We start from the raw sequence: 22,436 nt of genomic DNA, 5'->3' as shown, positions 1-22,436 counted from the left end.
TCCCACCGGGAATTATGGTGTGTCTGTGGTCCCAAATGCTAACTTTATAGTGATTCTATCATACTTCACTATCAACCCTATAGGGAAAGTTTTGTTCTGATGTGTGTATTCTTCTAAAATAGATAAGATTAGAATTGGTCATCTTCATCAATTGTTTGCATTTTCCAGCAAAGTCCATTAAACACCATAAATAGTAGCATAATTTTCAGTTGTATAAATAGTATTATTATTAGTAGTAGTAGTGGTAGTAGTAGTAGTAGTAGCCTAGGCTAGTAGGCTATTAGTCTTTATTTACAGTATATATTACTTTTCTTTCAAAAGCATCGCCTGTATACAAACAAACCATAACATGGGGGGGGACAGCAATCTAGGCCAAATTCTGAAAATGCTGTAGTGTAGTCAGTCTCAGCTATTATGTTGATTCTGTATGGCCACACTGTCCAGATTGTAATTGCCTTTTGCAATGATACAATGACACTTTTTACAATGACACTTTTGGCTTATGCGGGCGGCCCCCTTCATGTCCCAGTCGACCCAGTGGCAATGTCATGCACGTCATCCATCCATTCTAACACTTTTATGGACTAGTTTCTCTACAGTGATGCTGTTGCGATGCTACTGAATCCAAATACACAGATGGAGCAATTATAGCACCTTTTTTTTCTTTTCGGGAAATGAATTCCTGGTATGATCCATTGAGACAATTTTGTTTTTCACTCAGCTTATTTTCTGATGTGTGAATGTTTTCAGCAGCAAAGTGAGCGGGCTGTCAACATTTCCGAGAAGAGCTGAATATGAATGATACATTTCAGCACCACAAGTCATGGACAGCACTGCAATTTGCTCCAAGAGACGCACATGGCTCTGATTGGCTGCCGCCTGGTGATGGCAATATAAAAAGCCCTGAGTATGCACTTTACTACATAGTGAATAGATGAACTAATACCTCAAGCTGCATTGGTTGGATACAAACAGGGATCATTTGGATTACCTAAAAATGAGAATCCTGGCTCTCATCCTTGTCTATGGTCTGATTCTTCATCAGGATGGAGGAAGTTTGGCAGCTTCTCTGCGGGGCTTTGAGTCTTCACAGTGGACACACACAATAGGTAAAGAGTCCTTAAAGTCTGTAAAGGTTATTGCTTTTGAGGGGAAAACGACTTATTTCTGTAATCCCGAAGGCTTTGTATCAGTTTCAAATCCCACAAAAGAGCAGATTGAACCATTTGTGAATTTGTGATGTTTCTTTTAAATTGCCAAGCACATGAAGCTCGGTTTCATTGAAAGATAGTGTTAAATTATTATTATTATTATTATTATTATTATAGAAATTCTAATTCCACATATTCAAGGGCTAGATAACTTTTTAGACAAAAAAATCAAATACAAAATTATAAATGTATTTTTATAAAAGATAGCAGCATTTTCCAAGTTGTTTAAGGGACAGTCAAGTGTATGTGATCTGAGCCACTAATTGTGATTAATTATATAAGTGAAATAATGTGTAAACATTTGTTGGAAAAATTACTTGTGTCATGCACAAAATAGCCTATGCCCTAACTGACTCACCAAACTAGTTTGTGAAATCTGCGGAGTGGTTAAATTAGTTAATACTCTATCAATCTATCTATCTATCTATCTATCTATCTATCAATCTATCTATTAGTGCCGTGCATTTTGGTGGGTGGGTGAAAAAGGGCAGAGGCCAAAAGGCCAAAGGTGCTTGGGCACCACCTGGTGCCTATCTAAATCAGACTTGCTGATGTTAAATATAGTACCGTGTTTTGGAAATGCATGATACTAAAGGAGTAAACTTTGAGTATAACCTCCCTCTCTCCTCTCCCCAGCAGGTTTCCCTCAGCTCTCCGAGGTGAGGAGAGCATCGAGTGATTTGGGAGTGGAGGATCCCAGCCTGTGTTTCTCCCTAAGAGAGAATGAGGACCAGAGGCAGCTCCTGTGCAACGATCGGCGGAGTAAGTTCAACTTCAACCCATTTGGGCTGCGCTTCGGAAAGCGTTATGCCGGCTATCTCCACAAAAGAGCCTTCAAAAGACCAAGGACACATATACTGCCTGTGTTTCTCTTCCCGTGAGAACTGGAGGTGCCCACCTGATGCAGAAGTCCACTTCCCGTCCAGTGAGGATATAGTTCCATATGTTGTCAGTGTTTTTGGTCGCTTTGTCAAGTCCAGGTGTGATCTTCCATATGTCAAAAAGTCCTTTTACTAAATATAACAAATATTTCCCTGAATAAAACTTTTATACTTAGCCAATCGTTGCCATGAATCCTTATGAAATCTGATACAATGAGTTTTCTCATACTGACTTGTGCCGTTTTTACCCAAAATAATAATGCAAATAAATTGCAAGCAAATTCGTAATAGCTACAACCGCATATGTGAATTTCCTCAATCAAATGCAGGATGGCAGGGGCAGCCCACCCTACTCTGCCTCTTAGCCAGTTGGCATGAACACGCTTTCACACACACACACACACACACACTTAACCTCCGTGCCAAATCTCAGCCTGAGCCTCCTAGTGCGAAAATGGTGGCCGCCAAAGGGTGGTGAACATTTTGTGGACCGACCAATCAACAGAGCGACCTATAGGCCTAGAGCTGCTGGTTGCAGCTAAAAATGCTAATCATAAGCTTCTCCAGTGGTTTCCAACCAATAGAGGGCAGTGCAGTGCCTCTGTAATTCACACTGGGCCACTAATTGAGCCATTTCTGAACACATAACACACACTTCATATTTCAGTTCATATTTATTAAGTTACACATCACTGTTTCCAACACAATTTAGAACAGGTCTGACAATCACAACTTGTTGGGGAAAAAACGACTCAAGCTGGACGTTTCTGTTGTTCCCCTCCATCTCCTTCCCACACCAAAGAAACAAGGGGGGATCCCTCTTCACACACAAGATGTCATATTGAATGTGCATTGATGTCTGTGTGCAGACCTCTTTGTGCTACAAGGTTACCATTGTTAGACAAAGCTAGGAGGAATACAGTGTCTTTCTTTTCTTTTTGGGTCTTCTCTCTGTGAATCCCATCAGGGAACGGAAGGAACGACTCCAGTGCATACAAATAAGTGTTTTTGGGTTTGTTTGATCCTGGCTCAAAATACCGGCAACACAACAATTCATGGAGGTAACACAAGTCGGCCTAAGATCTTCTAACACCGGGTGTCTTACAATAACACAGCAACTTCAGCCTACTTCTTGTGGGGGAGCGGAGTGGGTGTGCTTCACTGTAAAGGAGAGCACCAGTGTCATTCCGAATTATGGTCCATTTATGTCAGTCAATGTCTAGTTTACATTTGCCGCTATCATTTTGCATTTAATAAAATAAAACAAATTAAACTTGAAAGTAACTGCTGCCCCTGATAAGATAATAAAAAGACACGAATGTGACCATGTCACATGTCAGAAGATTGACAGAAAGCAGAGCACATCTGCAACTACGCTGACTATGTGCAGACAAACCAGGAAGAAAATCCAGGAGAAAACTAGATCATTTGACACCAATTTAAAAACACCGGTATTACCCTTTAAAATGAGAACGACACGGAGTGCCAGTTGGCGCACGCACTCGTCTTGTATGTTTGTCGACACATATGTAGGCTGTTTGACGCTGTGTGTGTGTGGCTGCGCCGCCCGGCCCATCAGATGTCCTTCAGGTCCTTCTGGATACCCCACAGTGTGTCGGCGCTCTTCCTCAGCTGGCCCACCTCTTCGTCATTCAGCGTCATGTTCACCACGCTGGCCACGCCCCCGCTGTTCAGCACGCACGGCAAGGACAAGAACACCTCCTCACCGATGCCATACATGTTCTGGGAAAACACATTGAAATAGTTTTATTTGGATGTAAAGTAGGTCAACACTAGTTGTGTTTCCATTACCCTCAGAAATGCGCAAAATCTAAATATCGCAATAGAAATTGGGTAATGGAAACACGTGAATTTCGAAAAACCTCCCAAATATCGCAAAAAGTTTTTTCGCTCTCATGAGGTGGTTTTTCAGACGTGTCGATATAGCAGTTTATCGCAAAAGTGTAATGGAAACACATTTTTCGCATTTGCACGTCATGTGACCCATATTATCCCTTGGAAAAGGAGCGGAAAATAAGTTTGGTAAGTAAGGTTCGATAGCCGTGTCAAAACCTCCGCAGCAAGTGGAAAACTTTGAAGCAACGCTACCTAGCAGAAAGACGAGTGTTGTGCAAAAGCGTAGCCGGGCAAATTAGATAATGTTTAATGGCAGAAATCGGTCCATGGTGACAGCAGGCTGCCTGTGTGCGCGCATTTGGCACAGCGGCGAGATGAGAGGATGAAAAGCACACACTGGTGCGGTGGTGCTGTCTGAAGTGAATACAGTGACTGTGAGTAGGCTAATACATTGCACACGTTTCAGGTGCAATTATAGAACCAAATCAGCCTTTTCCCCCCTCCATCTCTAAATCGGACCAGTTGTAGGCTATTAGGCTACCTTTTTTCCTCTGCCTGTCGCGCTGACTGCATTCACGCAGCCAGCAACATTTTGCGACTCATTTTCTTTTGAATTGATAATCAGGCTCGTTTATATGCATTGTAACTTCATGTTGGGATTTCCATTGACCATTGGTTGGATTTGAGCATGCAGGGGACGGGATATGGGGCAGATCCCCGTGCGTAATCACTGTGGCAGCTGCTGCAACGGGGAATCACTCAAACGCAACTTCAATGGAAACGCCTACAAGTCGCAATTGTACATTGTCGAAGTTGTAGAAATATCGCAATTCTTTTGCGAAAAACTGTAATGGAAACACAGCTAGTGAAAGATCCACATATTTTGGAGTATGCCTCCGCCAACAAGTCAGCAGTCTACATCCATGTCTGTCCAGACACATACAAACACATCTAAGCCCACAGCGCAGTGCTGTCGCCATTCAGCCATAAGGCACTTTAGGCAATGTTTGGGAGACCTTCCTATCCCTAGCTAGTTAATTTTTATTTGACAAAATTAAAAAACATACATGAATGGCTGAACACCATATCAGTCCCCATATAGGATAAAGAAATTGCAGAGGATTCACCCACAAGAAAGGCCAAGGGCTTTTTTCCATTGTGGTGTTGCTACGGCCCCTTTCCCCTACCCCTTTCCCTCACCACGGTCCTTCCCACCACCAGGGCCCCCTATCCACTCCCTCTACCCTCCCGTTGAACCCTGACTCTCTACGACCTTCCTATCCTTAGCTACGGCCCATTTCCCTTAGCCCCACCCCTTACTGATCACGCCCCCTCCCACCACCCACATCCCGCTAGACATTCCCCTAACCCACCCCTCGAACCCCGACTCTCTAGTCTCTACGACCTTCATATCAATAGCTACAGCCCCTTTTCCCCAGCCATGCCCCCCTTACTTGACCCCCACACCCACTCCCACCACCCACATCCCCCTATCCACTCTCTAGCCACCCCTCGAACCCCGACCCTCTACGACGTTCCTATCCCGACCGGTTTCGACCGACAAGGTCTTCATCAGGGTCTAATCAGTTCATCGTTGAGCCAAATTTTAAGAGATTCCCTCGAGGCGTTCCTGAGATATATTTTCTACCAACGGCTGATATTCCATGAGTGTTTGGATGCGGAGAAAGTGTCGATGTACAGGTCAAATGAGCAGCCTATTTCAATGATGATCACTGATTTTATGGTTTTGTTCATGAAAACAATATCTGGGGTATTTGGGATATCTTTCTTATCTTGCTTGCTGTTGTTATTGATGCAATTGGTTAAACCAGTTTACAGTGTTATATTTGTTATATTTTCCTGTACTTCTCTGATACAGTTTGAAACTAGGTCCACGGTCATGCTTGCCTACTGTATGTAGAGTCCTTTGTAGCTGCAGCCATTTAGAACACTAGGAATCTTGCGTGCTACACATGCTCGGTTCCTAGGGTGGAGACTCTGGAGATGATGCGACATGCCCATGGCTGCAGCTATGGAAATCGCCCGCTCCGCGGCCTCCCAAAATCGTGACTGACAGACACCGCACAGCACAGCGCACACCCACCTAGGCGCCATCGGGCAAGTGTGCTCATACTACATCGGCTCATACTACATCAGTTGAGCAATCACAGTTGCTTGAGTGACATCACTGATGACATCACAGTTGCTCGATTGACATCACTGATGACATCACAATTGGTCAAGTGACATCACTTCCGTCACAAATCATGACTGACACCACTTAAGCTGCGTTCACACCGACCTATTAAAGTTTGTAGCTGGCGTCGAGTTTACATACAAAGTCAATGCAAACGAGCGATTGAGCGTATATTCGCCTGGGAGAATAATCGCTGGGCGTCCGAGCGGCAGAGACAGAGCGATAGGGAGAAAATACGCTCGTCGCTCGAGATGAAATATTCCAACTCGAGCGAAATTACGCTGGCATCAGTCGCTCGCTGTTCAATGCTGATTGGCTGCCGTGTGAGAGCGAGTCAAGGATCACTCTGGCTTGGAACAAACCGCTGGTTTATTGTGTGGCAACAAACCGCATTGACAGGCTGACAGCTGACATGAAGTGAAGTCTGTACTACCGGTATGCAGCTCGCATTAGGAGCACGCTGATAGGCTTAGCTTGTAAACAATGACGGTGGCTCGTAGTGGACAAACAGCATGACATTGCGTAACGTTATATCCCCCACATGTCCGTCATTTCATGTGCCTGTTGATGAGCGATTTAAACAGAGCGACAGAGCGATTCCAAAGGGTTGACTTGAGCGACAGAGCGAAAAATAAATATCTCGGTGTGAACGCACCTTTAGCCAATTTGAACTAAATAAAAGAAAAAGATTGGGCAGTGTGGCCCGTGTTTTGACGGGTACACACGCATGCACATGCATGCACACCCGTGTGCACACACACACACACACACACACACACACACACACACACGCGCACACGCACAGACACACGCACATACAGAAACATACACTCCCATACAGAAACATACACTCCCATTACCATTTGATTGAGTTATGAGCTAATGACCCATTTTCTAATAATAGTGAAACTATTCAGTCCGTTTATCTGGATTTAGGGTTGTGTGTATGCATGTGAGTAACTCATATATTAGGCCTGTGTGTGTGTGTGTGTGTGTGTGTGTCTGACCTTGACCATGGTGGAGACGGGGTGCACACGGCTCATGTTCTTGATGATGCTCTCAGTCAGGTCGGCCACGCTCAGGCCGATGGCCCAGTTGGTGTAGCCCTTCAGCTTGATCACCTCGTAGGCACTGGAACACAACACAACACAACACAACACAACACAACACAGCACACCATCAAGACCCATAACACAACACAGCCCCATGACACAACACAGCCCACTATCAAGACCCATGACACAACACAGCACACCATCAAGACCCATAACACAACACAGCCCCATGACACAACACAGCACACTATCAAGACCCATATCACAACACAGCACACCATCAAGACCCATATCACAACAAAGCCCGTCATCAAGACCCATAACACAACACAGCACACCATCAAGACCCATATCACAACAAAGCCCGCCATCAAGACCCATAACAAAACACAGGGGGAGGGAAGTCGAGCAGGATTCGAAGTGGGAGCCGTCAAGCAGCGAGGGAGGTCGGTGCGCTGGCACGAGGCCCGAGAGGTCCAGGAACATTGAGGAGGGGGCGGACCCCCGAGTCTTGAATTTGTGTAATATTCTGTGACAGGCAGCAATGTGCCGCAAGGCATCCAGTCTGCCGGAAAGCCATTAGAAGGAGAAGTATGACACACATTGGGCCACATATGGGCCAAAATGTAAAATTGGCTGTTGTAGAGTTTCTGAGTAGTGGGTGACATTTCTAACCTATGTGCAAAGTTTGGCTGCTGTGGTTTCTGAGGTGCATAGCGTTTTAGCAGAGAATATTAATAATAAACAGAACAATTACAACAGGGTTCCACGCACTACTGTACATGCTTGGACCCCTAATAATAATAATAATAATAATAATAATAATAATAATAATAATAATAATAATAATAATAATAATAATAATAATAATAATACAAATAATAATAGTTCCCGTTTTGTTTTTTGTTTTGTTTTTTAGTTTTGGTCCAAGTGAAATGTTCGGTGGTCTCTCATGATTCTGAATGTAGCTGAATCGCTGGGTTTGTCCAAATGAAACTCTTTTTATAGGGATTTTATAACCTGACGCTTGTGGCATGATCTGATCTCATGATCTCGCGTGAATCCAGTTGCCTTGCAAGGTTAAAGAATGGCAAGTTTTTATGCAATTACTTTCGATTGAAAGGATTCTTCAGCCTAGTGGTCAGGTCACTACCACACTCAAGCAAATGATGTCACCAGTGATGTCACTGGAGCAATTGTGATGTCGTCTTCTTCTTCTTTTTGGTGTTTTATGGCAAGTGTTGCATTACTGCCTTCTTCTGGATCCATCCATCCACTGTTTCTCTACATTCTCGATCATCCCTGATGTGTCTGTGATGTCGTCAGTCATCAGTGAATGATGTCATCAAGGACGTCACTCCAAAAATGTTGATGTCATCAGTGATGATGTCATCAGTGATGTTACCCTACGGAGGTTGTAAAAGGGGCGACTTGCTTAGCTAGTTGTTATTTCACCCTTTCACTGATATGTCTGCTGTCAGCTGTCTCCTATCTGAAGAGCAGTTTCTGTGTTGCATCTGTCTGGATGTGTTCACTGATCCAGTCACCATACCATGTGGACACAACTTCTGCAAAAACTGTATCACTCAGCACTGGGATGTCAATGCCCCATGCCAGTGTCCCATCTGTAAAGAGGTGTTCAAGAGAAGACGTAAGCTGCGGGTCAATACTTTCATATCTGAGACGGCTGCTCATTTCAGAAAGTCAGTGAGTAGTAGGCCTAAGACAGAGGCTGAAATTCTGAAAGAAATCCGGCAAATGATCCAGGAGAGACAACTGAAGATTCAGGCGATCAAACAGTCAGTGCAGCTCAGCAAGGCAGACAGTGTGCGGGTCTACACTGCTCTGATACAGTCAGTGGAGAGAGGCCAGGCTGAGCTCATTGATATGATCCAAGCGAAGCAGAAAACAACAGAGAAACAGGCTGGAGGCTTCATCAAAGAGTTGGAACAGGAAATATCTGAGCTGATGAAGAGAATCGCTGAGGTGGAGCAGCTCTCAGACACTGAAGACCACCTCCACTTCCTCCAAAGCGAGATGGACAAGCTGCTTGCCGAGGCTGAACTGAAGAGGGTCCAGCAGTATGCAGTGGATATGACTCTGGATCCTGATACAGCACATGTCAAGCTCATGCTGTGTGATGATGGGAAACAAGTACATCATGGTGATGTAAAGAAGAATCTCCCAGACAACCCAGAGAGATTTTCTCCTTGTATCGATGTCAGGAAAGCAGAGCTTCTCTTCAGGAAGGTTTTACTACAAGGTTCAGGTTAAAGGGAAGACTGAGTGGGATTTAGGAGTGGCCAGAGGGTCGATCAACAGGAAGGGAGACGTCACACTGATGCCACAGAATGGCTTCTGGACTATAGGGTTGAGGAATGGAAATGAGTACGTACAAAGCTGCTGCTGGCCCTGCTGTCCGGCTCTCTCTGAAAAGGAAGCCTCAGAAGGTGGGGGTGTTTGTGGATTATGAGGAGGGTCTGGTCTCCTTTCATGACGTAGATGCTGCAGCTCTTATCTACTCCTTTACTGGCTGCACCTTCACTGAGAAACTCTACCCACACTTCAGTCCCTGTCTTAATGATGGTGGTAAAAACTCCGCCCCTCTGATCATCTCTCCTGTCGATCACACAGTTTATGGTGCAAACACACCAGACGCTGAAGTGCCAGGAAACGCCTGGAAGCACAGCCAGTTTCCTTTCGGCACCCAGATTAGACCCTACAGACCGGCAGCGGCGCCCCACGCCGGCTCGCGCCCTCCAGCGTCACTTTCAGTGTCTGGTCGATTTTTTTATGCAAGCCGCAAGCATCCCTGTCTTAATGAAGGGGCACATACGACAAAGAACTGAAGATGGTCCCCGGGCGCTGTACACTGAAAGCTGCCCACTTCTCCTGGCCTGCCCCCTGGAGGAAGGACATGCCTCGATGAAATAAATGCAGAAACTAAATTTCACTGCGCCACTCAGCATGTGTGTGTATGTGCCGCAACCGACACGTGTGTGCATGCGGTGTGGTGATTTGTGACAATAAAGACGGACTTGTCCGTCCACGTTTCGTTTAATTTAATTTATGATGGTGGTAAAAACTCCGCCCCTCTGATCATCTCTCCTGTCAATCACAATGATTAGATTAGATTAGATTAGACTAGATTTGCTCAGAGAGGATGTTGTCATTTAAGATCAGGGCTGTAGTGGAGGCTAACGGCACGTAAATGTCGTTTAGGCACCTTTTTCCAAAACGACGTAGCGTTTACTTAACACATTCACTGCCAGACGTTTTTTTTTTACTGTAGTTAGCTTCTGCCAGAGGATTCTGGCTCATCTTTCAAGACCCGAGGATTCTTTTCTGCTAAGATTTTGTGAACACACAATATCTCAAAAGAACTAATAGAATGTGTGCTTTCTCTGTCTAAAAGAGTTAGTTTGTAGAGTTAGTAGTTATGTAAGCATTAGCAGTTGAATACAGCATGGTTTCAGCGTCAGAAAAATTATTCAGAGATAAACGGCTTTTTGTGAAATTCGATAGAACAGTCACTTTAACCATTCATTTTTGGCATCAGTAAGAGTCAGACATCTAAACAATAGTTTTGAACAGTAATTTCCTCCATAAGAGCAGGAAACCCCCCTCTGCTTCCAACTCCTCCCTCCGTGTGTGTTCTCCTCCTGCCTCCCTGGCTCTCCAGCGGGCGTGTCACAACGAAGTTGCTGCTGCCTGGCTGCTGCCTGTTTGCGCGGCCGCTGTTTGAGGAAGTCTGGGTGGACTCGCTCGTTTCGTGGAGTTTTGGTTGAGAGCTTTGATGCGATTCTGGTCATATTTATGCTGCGTGTTTCAAAGTGTGCATCCAATCTATTCTTGGAACCCCCCACCGTTGCCACCGCTGTGCATCAGCGCGAAAGTGAAAGCGTTTTCGCCATCAATTTTACAGTATGAGAACGGCTTCCTCGCGCTTTTCCCTCCAGTTTTGGGTCGCCTCTTTCTACTGTGGAGAGACATGTCGACACTCAGTGGGTCGGTAAAATAGATTATACACATTCAATACCTCCAATTCTGGTGTAGGAGACGTAAAAGGGTTAGATCAACGTCCCACCGTCAAAAAAAAAAAATCGATTCTGAAAACGTGTTAACACGTCGTTGGCAGTCAACAGCTGGATTCTGAAAACGTGTTAACACGTCCTTGGCAGTGAACGTGTTAATATGATCGTTTGTGCACTTATTATTGGTCGAGTTTTACAAGTTTGAGTCAACTCTGTTATTGACAGAGCACACCAAGGACTTCACACACCAATTAAGAAAAGGAAAAAAAAAAGAAAAGAATTAGGCAATCGTATCTATCACACATTCGCACCTACTCAGGAAACTACTCGCCTCCGCATCGCCTTGTCAAGCCTACTGGTGCCCCCTACACAGCGGGAGAGCGAGGCCGGTGAGGTGTCTTTCACAAGCTAGTCAGCAAGCTTCCAGGTCTGAGGTAGGCTACAATAATATCAGAAGTAAATGATCCAGTTTGAATGCAGTGCCCGCGATGCACATTTGGCGCCCTGAGTGCCCTGGGATCTGAAAGCCGCTTGGTTAAAAATGTGCGGGGTAAATGGATGCTACCGTTTTATAACTGAAACTGTAATTTCATAAACAAAACATTAATGATTTCCATCTGATCAAGTTAAGGTGCTACTGTCTTATAAAGCATACGCACATATCTCTTTGTCTTTCTCTCCCCCTCTCTTCTCAGAAAGACAACTAAACATGTGGACCTGTGATATAAAATGCAGTAAGGATTAGGGAATGGTTTTGTGCTTTTGTAACCTGACGCTGCCAGATGGATGAGTTTGCTTCACATTCTGTTTCACAAACGACATCCATCTGGGTTCGGCCAAGCTACATTGCTGAAGAGGGCGGTCACTTTTTTCAAGCTACTAGGCAGGTGATTGGATGGACCGTCTGTCTGTCACCGTCTGGGCTTGCCAACGCCAACCAATCAGATCGACTTCCCTTCATGACGTAGCAGCGCCTGCTAAACACGAACAGCTAGGACTACAATTGCTAAATAGTTAGCATGGAGGTCGCAGATTTTTTGCTGTTTTTGTAAGGTGAATATTAGGTGCAACCATTGACTATTCAATTTGCCAAAAGAAAGAAGAATTACTGCAGATGTCTGACTGAGGATGAAGTGCAGGTAGGCCATTTTGCACGTTAAATGTAACTGATTGGATTAACTGATGTTACGCTAACGTTAGCAACATTTGGAGGTTGGGGTGCTACGTCTGATGATTGATGATTAATGTTAACGTTAACAGCGATTCATTACTAACACATATCGTTGTTCGTTTCTTCAGGGAACTGATGACACGATATGACACCGAGTGGCACGCACCCTGGACGGCTAACGTCATGGAGACGCAACGCTCTCTAGCCTTTATGATCATGGCAATAACAACCAAATGCTTTGATACAATATAATGATTTAACGCTACTATTTAGCATTAAGGACTGGTGAATTTTAGCATATCTGTCAGTGGAATGGTAGATGTTTACACATGACTGGAGAATGTGAAGCCACTTCTTAACATGCAGTGGAATCCGTATTATAACCTGCACCTAGCCGGTTGGCCTGCATGTTAACACATTCACTGCCAACAACGTGTAAACACGTTTTCAGAATCCAGCTGTTGACTGCCAACAACGTGTTTACACGTTTTTGGCATCGATTTTTTTTTTTTGACGGTGGGTTGTGCATCTAACCCTTTTACATCTCTTATATAATTATTGGAGCCACCGAACGTTTACAACCCATTCCACCGACCCACTAAGTGGCAACAGTGCTCTCCTGGCTAGAGGAAGGAAAGCATTTTTTTTAACTTGTCACGCCATTCTCACCCCAGCCATTCTCATGAAAATTGATGGGGGAAAACGCTTTCTTTTTCGCGCTGATTGCTGGCGATGCGGGATTGCAAATTTACATAATAGATTACAGTTGGAACACACTTTGAAACACGCAGCATAAATATGACCAGAATCGCAAAAGCTTCTCTCAACCAAAACTCCAAGAAGCGAGCAAGTCCATGCCGACTTCCTCAAACAGCGGCCGTGCAGACAGGCACAGGCAGCAGCAAAGCACTTAGACTGTGACGGCCGCTGCAGCCAAGAAGAGGGAGGAGTTGAAGCAACTCTCCATCTCGCTCTCTCCCTCTCTCTCTCTCTCTCTCTCGCTCTCTCTCTCTCCCTCCCTCCCTCTCTCTCTCTCTCTCTCTCTCTCCCTCTCCCCCTCTCACTAGGATTAAACCTAGTGCGTCTCCCTCCCGAGAGGGAGGGAGAGAGAGAGAGAGGGAGGGAGAGCGAGAGGGAGGGAGAGAGAGAGAGAGAGAGAGGGAGGGAGAGCGAGGGGAAGGGAGAGAGAGAGAGAGAGAGAGAGAGCGAGAGGGGGAGGGAGAGAGAGAGAGAGAGAGAGCCAAAAATGAATGGTTAAAGTGACAGTTCTATCGAATTTCACAAAAAGCCGTTTATCTCTGAATATTTTTTCTGATGCTAAAACCATGCTGTATTCAACTGCTAATGCTTACATAACTACTAACTCTACAAACTAACTCTTTTAGACAGAGAAAGTACACATTCTATTAGTACTTTTGAAATATTGTATGTTCACAAACTCCAAGCAGAAAATAATCCTCGGCTCTTGTAAAATGAGCCACAATCCTCAAAAAACGGCTTGGCAGAAGCTACCTACAGCAAGAAAAAAACGGCTGGCAGTCAATGTGTTAAACAACAATTAGCCGGCCTACGCGCACTCCCGCGAGTCCGTATCTTATCTACCTCGACCACCGGTATAAGATCCGCTTCCACGCAAGCGCTGGTCATGTTAAACAGTGGAACGATATGATCCGCATAATATGTCCGTAGTGGGCGGGTGTGGCTCTTCGTGACTCACTTCACGTTCGCTAGTTTATTCATTAATGAATCGTTCGGGCAATCGCTTATATCAACGAGCAAACTCACGGTTTCCTCAAGTGCTGCAAAAACGGCTTGAATTGTTAAGTGGGGGCTAGAATGACCGTGCTTTCCGAGGTGAGGGCTGGCTTGACTGCAGTTGCAGGCAGCCAGGTCCAGTGCATCAGGAGGGACGCTGCTGCTTGCTCCCATGTCAGAAAAAGCCTAACGTTTGTGGGAGATTCAAGTTTTTTCATCAAGGCAATGTCCAGAAGATATGGGTTCATGAGAGTTCATGAGTTTCAGCAAATGCAGATAGATTGGCTACAGTAGGAGCATGCATGCATGTTGTCTGTTTCAATAATGAAAGCCTCCTTACCGAGAACGACGTGCCGACCAATTAAATATTCTTGCTGCGAAATCGGCCTCTTAATGACAACACTGGAATAAATAAGATCGACTACGACTATAGAGGCTATAAAGAATGGACTATAGAGAAATAAATGGATTCAAAACGTTTATTTAGGAAACATAGGCTATCAAACTTTTGTGGGGAGAAATACATTTAAAACTAGTCAGATATGACTAGTTGCCACTTGTAAAATAAATCACCCACAGTGATTGACGACGGTGCGACCACTATTTTGACTGCCTCATAGCTAAAGCTGTTTCCTATAACATTTCTTGTGTTCGATACATGCTACCGCCCCCCCCCCCCCCCCCCCCCCATTCATGGAAAAATGAATGGGGAATTCATTCCCTTAGGCCCGATGAGGAACCCGGAACAGGGCCTGACTCTATAATGGGTGAGTACTCAAGGACAACGTTTCAACAGATAGATGTCTTGTTCATATTTTTTGAATTGTAAGTGGATAGAACCAAGACTTCAAAGCACTCTGCTCAGCTCAGCAAGCACCTACTAGCCCATACATGGGCAACATACAGCCCGCTAAATCTAGCAGCCATATTGGCAGGTGGTGAAAAAAGTTAATTTCAAGCCCTGCAGGGAGAGCAGGTGGTGACATAGGAGTGAGTGAGAAAAGGATCAAATATTGGTAGTTAAGACTGAATAATGACATCACAACTGTTAATTTAAAATTAGTTATTCGTCTAAACCTGGCTTCAAATGCCCCAAATTTTTCGCGCTGGCGCCGTTCAGCCCTCAGCTAAATCTGGTAGCAAGGACATCATCAAAGTTGCCCATCCATGGGTTACGGCATGACAATATTTGTTCGGCCCCCGGCAACAATCTGGGTTTCTCATGTGGCCCCCCATGAAAAATAGTTGCCCACCCCTGTACTAGCCGCTGAAAATCCTTTGACGTGCAATAGCCTCTGCGATGAGTAGCTAATGCGTAGAGCTTGCATTAAGACTGACTGGGTTAGAGGTTACATTCCCACAGGGGGCCACTTTCACTAAAAATGTAATCACACATTGTACATAAGAGCATCCTCCAAATTATTTATAGCCTGGTATGAGAAAGCAAGTTAATTAATGACATAGATAATCTTAATTATTGTTATGTATAATTAATGTGTGTATGACTTGTCTGGTGATTTAAGGTTGGGGATGTTTAGACTTTGTGCCATATAGATATTTTGATTGTGTGATGAGGACGATTCATCTCCATTACACAGCTAGATCAGATCAGATTTGAGATCAGATCAGATTTGTGATTCCAAGAGCTAAAACTATTATTATTATTATTATTATTATTATTATCATTGTCATTATTATTATTATTTAAGAGATATTTTCTGTTCTTGTATAAACTAAGCTCCAAAAGACTGACCGTGTTTCCCTGTCTGAACAAATGCATTAACAGCTCAATAGGTTCACTTCAAAAGGAACCGGGTTTGGTTCTTTCTAAGCGGGCCAGATGACAGCAGCATTTGTCCTTCTGAATCTCATCACTCAAAGCAAAGTGAGCTGATGAGATGCAGTGCCTAATTCAGCCTCCCTCTTTTTGAAGCCAATGTGGAAATTGCATTCTTTCAAATGGACAGTGGGCGGCGCAGTTTGTGTAGCACTCCCCAGGAACATCCATTCAACTCTATGGGAAACAAGCCAACTTCTCTCTCGGTCTATGTCTTAAATAAACACTTTCCAAATGAGTTTATGGTCTGAAAAAACAATTTAAATCTTTTTCATGCTCTCACACGCTCCGTTTTCTAAATTATAGCCCCATTTTGAGGAAAATTGACGACAAACATTGGATAATAAGAACAGTAATACTTCCGACCGGTAGAGGCAGCAATGTGCCGCAAGGCATCAGGTAGCAAGTAATAGTTAAGCAAATGATCAGAAAATAGCGTTACTTTATATTTTAATAATGTTAGTAGACACACGTAACTATATAGATACCATACATCTAACGTTCATAACATGGCGGACCATTTAACGTTATCTATACCGTTAGATAAAGCCTTAAGCCTTCTCTGTATTCAGACCTTTGGATTCAGCCCAGAAACCGGAGTACGTTATAAACGTTATAAATATAGTCACGTTATAAACAACTAACCAACGCTGGGGGTCCGTATGGAAACAGTGTTACTCAAAATGGTTAAAAGTTATATCAATTTGGTCATTCAGTGGCATTTTACTGCAATGTAAAGTAACCAACGCTTGCCGCTAGCATTAGCCAAAGTAGCTGACTACCCATAATGCATTACGGCGATAAGAAAGACAAAAAAGCAAATTTGGAAACGATGAGCAGGAAGCAGGAGATTCAAGCCTTACTTTCTGCTATCAAATCCCAATCAGCTCGCTTTATCCAGATCTTATTAACTATCAATGATGAGATGTCATAGAGTGAGAAAAAAAGCCTGAATGTTTCCATATAATTATCATAGTTCCCTGAAAGTAGAGTGTAGTCCCAGAATGCAGGCGCGGTCTGGCTAATCGAGAGCGGCGGGCTGTTTCCTGGTATGCCTGGCTTGGTTTAGCCTGGCAAAAATTGCCCGCAGTCAGGCCACTGAACTTAGAAGCAGGCCAGGCCACTATACTCCGCACTGCCGGCATGACATGGTCTTCAAACTAACCATTCTATGCTGAAACTGCCACTGATGTGATAGGTATATATACCACCTTCCCACCATGTGTGTAACACAGGGATTTGAGTCATAGTCTATTTTTTATTTGTCTTTATTGAATGTTCCAAAACTGCATGTTTAACTAAGAATATGCTAATGATTATTTCCACCCACCACTCATTTCATTTGGTTACTTTCTTGTCAAAAGTTAGGAAGGAACAAGGCATGCTGGGAAATATGCAATATTTGTTTGTCCAATCTGGTCCAATGGCATTGCTCTCTGTCAGAACTTGCGTGGATGTCCTGACATTGGTTTAGTAGCAAAAGTAAGTGATAAGTTAACAGCAGACATCAGGTTTAGCAAGCCCAGATTGCGGTGCTCAAAGAGGAAGGGAAAAAGAGGACAGGATGAGCCTACTGCTAAACTGACAAAATTGGATTAGGTTTTGATTGACTTTTATAGCTCGTTAGCTCGAATGCTAATGTAGCAATGTTGACGTGCGAATGGACGTTCATTGGGAGCAGCGTCACTTTTCCAAGGCGCATCGACTTCTAATGGGTGAGTAAGTACTGTAGCTTTAACTGTTGGGGTTCTCTTTGTTATAGAGTCTGATCAGTGATTTACATCTAGAGCAGTGTAGCCTATGTCACGTTGGAAAATGCGCACCAGTCTGTGTGTGTCTGACTAGGGGCAGTTAGTTGTTCATTCATTCATACTGTGAGCTGCTGTGCTTTTCTTGATGGCTATTTCTTGTTCTATCCTTATTGATATGGAACGCTAAGCTGCTACCTTGTGTTGATTTGTTAGTGGCTGACTAAGCCGGCTGGCCAACTACAGGTAGTTGGCCAGCTGGCAGGAAAGTATCGCGGGACTTGACGAGACTTGGCGACCGAGATCACGAATGAGGTAATTTGATCCCTGGGACACTCCAGGGAACAGCCTGGGGGGAAATATCAGTCTGGTGGTTGTTGAGGGATGAGATTAGGATGATATGTGGCGAAAACGGGAATAAAACTGGCTATTTAGATGCAGGAAAGACAGGCTGCCACTTGGCCCCCACAGAGCTCTATTTTACGACTGGATTGGAGAGTATTGATCTCAAAACAACGCGTAGGACGGCCAGAAACGCTGCGGAGATCACTGGGTGAGTCGTCAGATCATAATTAATGTGAGGAGAGGGGTCCAGGTAAATAAAAAACGAAATTCTCCTTTAACAACACATTAGCAATATCCATTAAATCTGGCTTCAAACGGACACAATTCTTTGCCCGTGACCCACCCGTGCCTCTTGACCTGGCCTGGATAGAGTCAAATTCCCGGCCTGAATTATGGTCTCAGTCTGTCACTGCCATAATGCAGAACTGAACTCTGGGAGGCCTCAAAACAGTCTCTAAAACCATCAGTGTTGCAACTTTTTGACACGTTTTTGGAGGTTTTTGTGGGACTGATGGAGGATTGAATGTATCACACAGCAAGTGAAAGACTTGATGTCGTTATCTCTGTCTAGCAGTTACTCAAAACACATGAGACTACAAATGTGTGCAGTAGAAATGAAAAGTCTGCAAATGAAGGATATTAGATAAGAAATTGATATTTAGGCAGACATTGCTTCCTTTTTGGATGGCTTTAACTGAGTTTTGGTAAATGATACTATAGCTTTTTCACATGATCATCCATTGATACCTCTCTCTCTCTCTCTCTCTCTCTTACACAGACACACACACACACACACACACAATACCTGTCGACCACGGCCTTGTGTGTTGCCTTCCACTGTTCCTTATCACCGTCAGTTCCGATCTCAGGGTTGAGCTTCTGCAGGTTCACTCCCGCCACATTTGCACCGCTCCATACGGGCACTGGAATACATACAAACACACACATTAATGAATGAATGCACCGCTCCACACGGGCAATGGAAGAAATACAAACACACACATTAATGAATGAGTGCACCCGTCGTGTCAGCCTATATCACAAAGCGGAAGAGAGTGAAGAGCATGCCAGACGCCGTTGATTTGCTAGATTTTCACTAAACTCTATAAACTCTTCTAAAGTATGGTCGACTGGTTAGTAAACATGAGTGTGCTTAGCCCCATAATGTTCCGCTGCTCTCCATATACACTCTCGAACTAGCGTCACACAGACTTCCATAAGTCAATTGGGGGGCTCTGCTGTTCAAAACGCTCTCCTACCCGTTTCCGACGTCCGATTGCAGATTCGAAGATATAATAATCCTCCTACGGAAGCCAGTAGTTTAGGGGGGGAAGGTTACAATGATACTGCTGCATGAAACAACCGTTTAAAAGCAGTCTTTCCACAGCCTGTGCCGAATTTAGGAGAGGAGAAGCTTCCTATAGTGCTGACAGGAACCTTGGGAGTTTGAGTATTTCATGACATGACCACAGCCTCAGAGACTGTCTAGTCCATTCTGACTTGATCCCTCCTTCTCCCTCTACATGGCTCCCCTCAAAACCACCACAGGGTTTTTATAAATGTGGCAATTGTGCCCAATGCTCCAACTCTACTAACTCTAAATTCTTTACCCACCCCCATACTGGTAGGAAATTTAATATACGTTCTTTTATCAATTGCAATAGTACTCATGTCATATACCTTCTAAAGTGTCCTTGAAGATTGGCCTATGTAGGCCAGACTAAAAGACCACTTAAAACTAGAATATCTGAACATAAAACTGCTATACGTACCAAAAGCCTTGATTATGCTATGGCCAGACATTATAGTCAAGCTAACCATGGCTCCCCAGCAACCCTAAGATTCTGCTTCGTCTATGTAGAGAAGCCTTTTGGATCCACACATTGGAGACCTTGGAGCCTTCAGGCCTCAATGAAGAGATGAGCCTTTCCCCCTTCCTCTAGACGGTCTCTAATAAATTTATTTGGCTGCTTATTATTATGGGCTTGTTTTGTACTTTGTTTATATAGTCTGTAACACACTGTACATTTTAATGTTTAACACTTAGGCCTTTTATTTTGGCCTTCTTATTCCTTGTACTTCTAGTATGTATCTGTGTGGGGCTGTCCCATGTGAAATTGCTGCACATCACAGCTCATTATTGGTGGAATACAGTCATTGGCTGATTGAATGCACTGCCCCTGTTACTCAGCTGTTGGTAGTCCTTTAAAATGCCTCCCCAGCCTCTGTCTGTCATGACTCTGATGAAGACGCATATGGCATCGAAACGTTAGTCCTTTTACTCTGCATCTAAATAAAAGGCATTGAATGGTCCGAGCTACTCCAGTTTTCTTCCTTTTACTTCATTGCTGCGTCCTCCTCTGTGATGCACCGGACCTGCCTGCAATAGCTGAAGCGCAGTGGGACTCCCTCTACTATGACTTATCGTCTGTGTGACGCTAGTCCGAGAGTGTTGGAGAAAATATAAGGAACTTATATTTTCTCCAACAGAGAGTGTATATGGAGAACAGCGGAACATTATTGGGCTAGAGTGTACTGTGTGCAGTTCAGCAACACCACCTTGTATGATTTCTGGGGATTGAAGTTGTCAGGGTTGAGCCTATTGCCTGTTTCTTTGTTTAGATTTTGTATTTCTTTGTATATTGTGATTCCTTGTCTAGTTCTTGTAGTTCTAGCTAGGGCGTTTGTGGCTCAGGAGGTAGAGCAGGTTGTCCACTAATCGCTTTGGAAGTCAGTGGTTCGATCCCCGGCTACTCCAGTCCGCATGTCAATGTCTCCTTGGGCAAGATACTGAACCCCAAATTGCTCCCAATGGCTGTGCCAGCACCCTGCATTGTAGTTTGCTGCCATCTGTGTGTGAATTTAGGCATTGTAAAGCACTATATACTGTAAATCCAGGCCATGTGCTGTGTTCTCTGTTTGCCCTGGCTGTCTCGGATTTGTAAACACCTCCCCGTCTGTATTAGTCCTGTTCCCCAGTCAGTTTTGTGGGTTCATTGTTCCTGCTCAGGCTTGAGGAGTAACGGATTACTTGAGGAGTAACTCTAATCCCTTACAGTTACAAAAAAATTTTTTTTTTATCAAGATAACAGTTTTAAAATACATTTTAAAATAAAGAATGATGCACACATATTACAACACTTGCCCCAAATAACACCACTCTGGTCCAACCCAGTCTCCGGGCAGTTTGTGAAATAACACTCTCCAGCCCGTACGTACCAGCTGACCTTGTGTTATTTTCACTTTGTATTATTATTAATGGAACAGGAGACACAAGATAGATTGGCTGAAAGCCTGCTGTAACCAACACATAAGGTCTGGCTGTTTTTTCCTCCTGAGGAGCATGCCCCCAGACTCCAGCAGTCAAATGCAGGAAATTTCAAAAGTAATCAAAAAGTAACTACTATTACTTTTAGTAGTATTACTTTAATATTGTGATACTTGGATTACTTTACTGGAAAAAACAACATGTAATTAGTAATTGTATCAGATTTTTAAAGTACCCCTACCGACCCTGTTCCTGGTCCATGTGTCTGTTCTCTGTGAACAGCTCTTGTCTTTGATTTCCCTTGTCTGTGACATACACTCCTTTAAGTTCTAAGCTCCTGTCTCACACCACCACCACCGTGACACAAGTGCTCGAATGTAAACAGTTACCTCCCGCCACGTTTACAGCGCTCCACACAGTCACTGCAAGAAGAAATACACACACAAAAACACACTCGAATTTAAACCGTTACCTCTCACTGCCATTTGGAGTCGCCAATGTGCAAAATTACCTAAGGTTAGGGTTAGGGTTAATTTAGCCCAGTGGTTCCCAACCTTGAGGTCGCGACCCCAAGTGGGGTTGCCTGGAATTCAAATGGGGTCACCTGAAATGTATTATTATTTTTACACCACACACTTTTTAAAACTACCAACGAGGATTAGGGCCACATGCGAAAGATTTATTTGAGTTCTGAGTTTAAATCGAAAGAATAAAGTCAGAATTCAGAAAATAAAGTTAGAATTCTGAGTTTGTCAGAATTCTGAGGGAAAAAGTCAGAATTCTGAGTTTAATATCAGAATTTTGAGGAAAGAAAAGTCAGAATTCTGAGAGAAAAGTCAGCATTCTGATTTTAATGTCAGAATTCTGAGATTAAAGACGGAATTCTCAGATTAAAGCGCGGACAGGATCTAGAGAAACAGTACAGGATGGATCCAGAAGGAGGCAGTAATGCAACATAAAAACTGCCGTAAAACACCACAGAAGAAGAAGATGAATGTCACAGGGAGAATAAGATAAGTAGGGAGAGGAACTTGGGATTCCTCACTGAAGGCCATCGAGCAGGATTCAAAGCGGGAG

At 44.0% G+C, this 22,436-nt stretch overlaps 1 protein-coding gene across 1 annotated transcript in view; it reads right to left on the bottom strand.

Annotated features, from left to right (window-relative positions):
* Positions 1 to 2,753: 2,753 nt before the first annotated feature.
* The window catches only part of ldhba (lactate dehydrogenase Ba), a 39,215-nt gene continuing 19,532 nt past the window's right edge, over positions 2,754 to 22,436 (bottom strand). The window contains exons 6-8 of the mRNA XM_083654537.1: positions 18,897 to 19,014; positions 7,154 to 7,277; positions 2,754 to 3,835 (exon numbers count right to left, since the gene is read on the bottom strand). Coding sequence (XP_083510663.1) covers positions 3,668 to 3,835; positions 7,154 to 7,277; positions 18,897 to 19,014 — 410 coding nt within the window. The 3' untranslated portion in view covers positions 2,754 to 3,667. The remainder of the gene's footprint in view (positions 3,836 to 7,153; positions 7,278 to 18,896; positions 19,015 to 22,436) is intronic.

The sequence above is a fragment of the Poromitra crassiceps genome (assembly GCF_964638095.1).
Source record: "Poromitra crassiceps genome assembly, chromosome: 2".
Lineage (NCBI taxonomy): Eukaryota > Metazoa > Chordata > Actinopteri > Beryciformes > Melamphaidae > Poromitra > Poromitra crassiceps.
The sequence above is the reverse complement of the archived record's forward strand: the minus strand, read 5'-3'. Positions and strand labels throughout refer to the sequence as shown.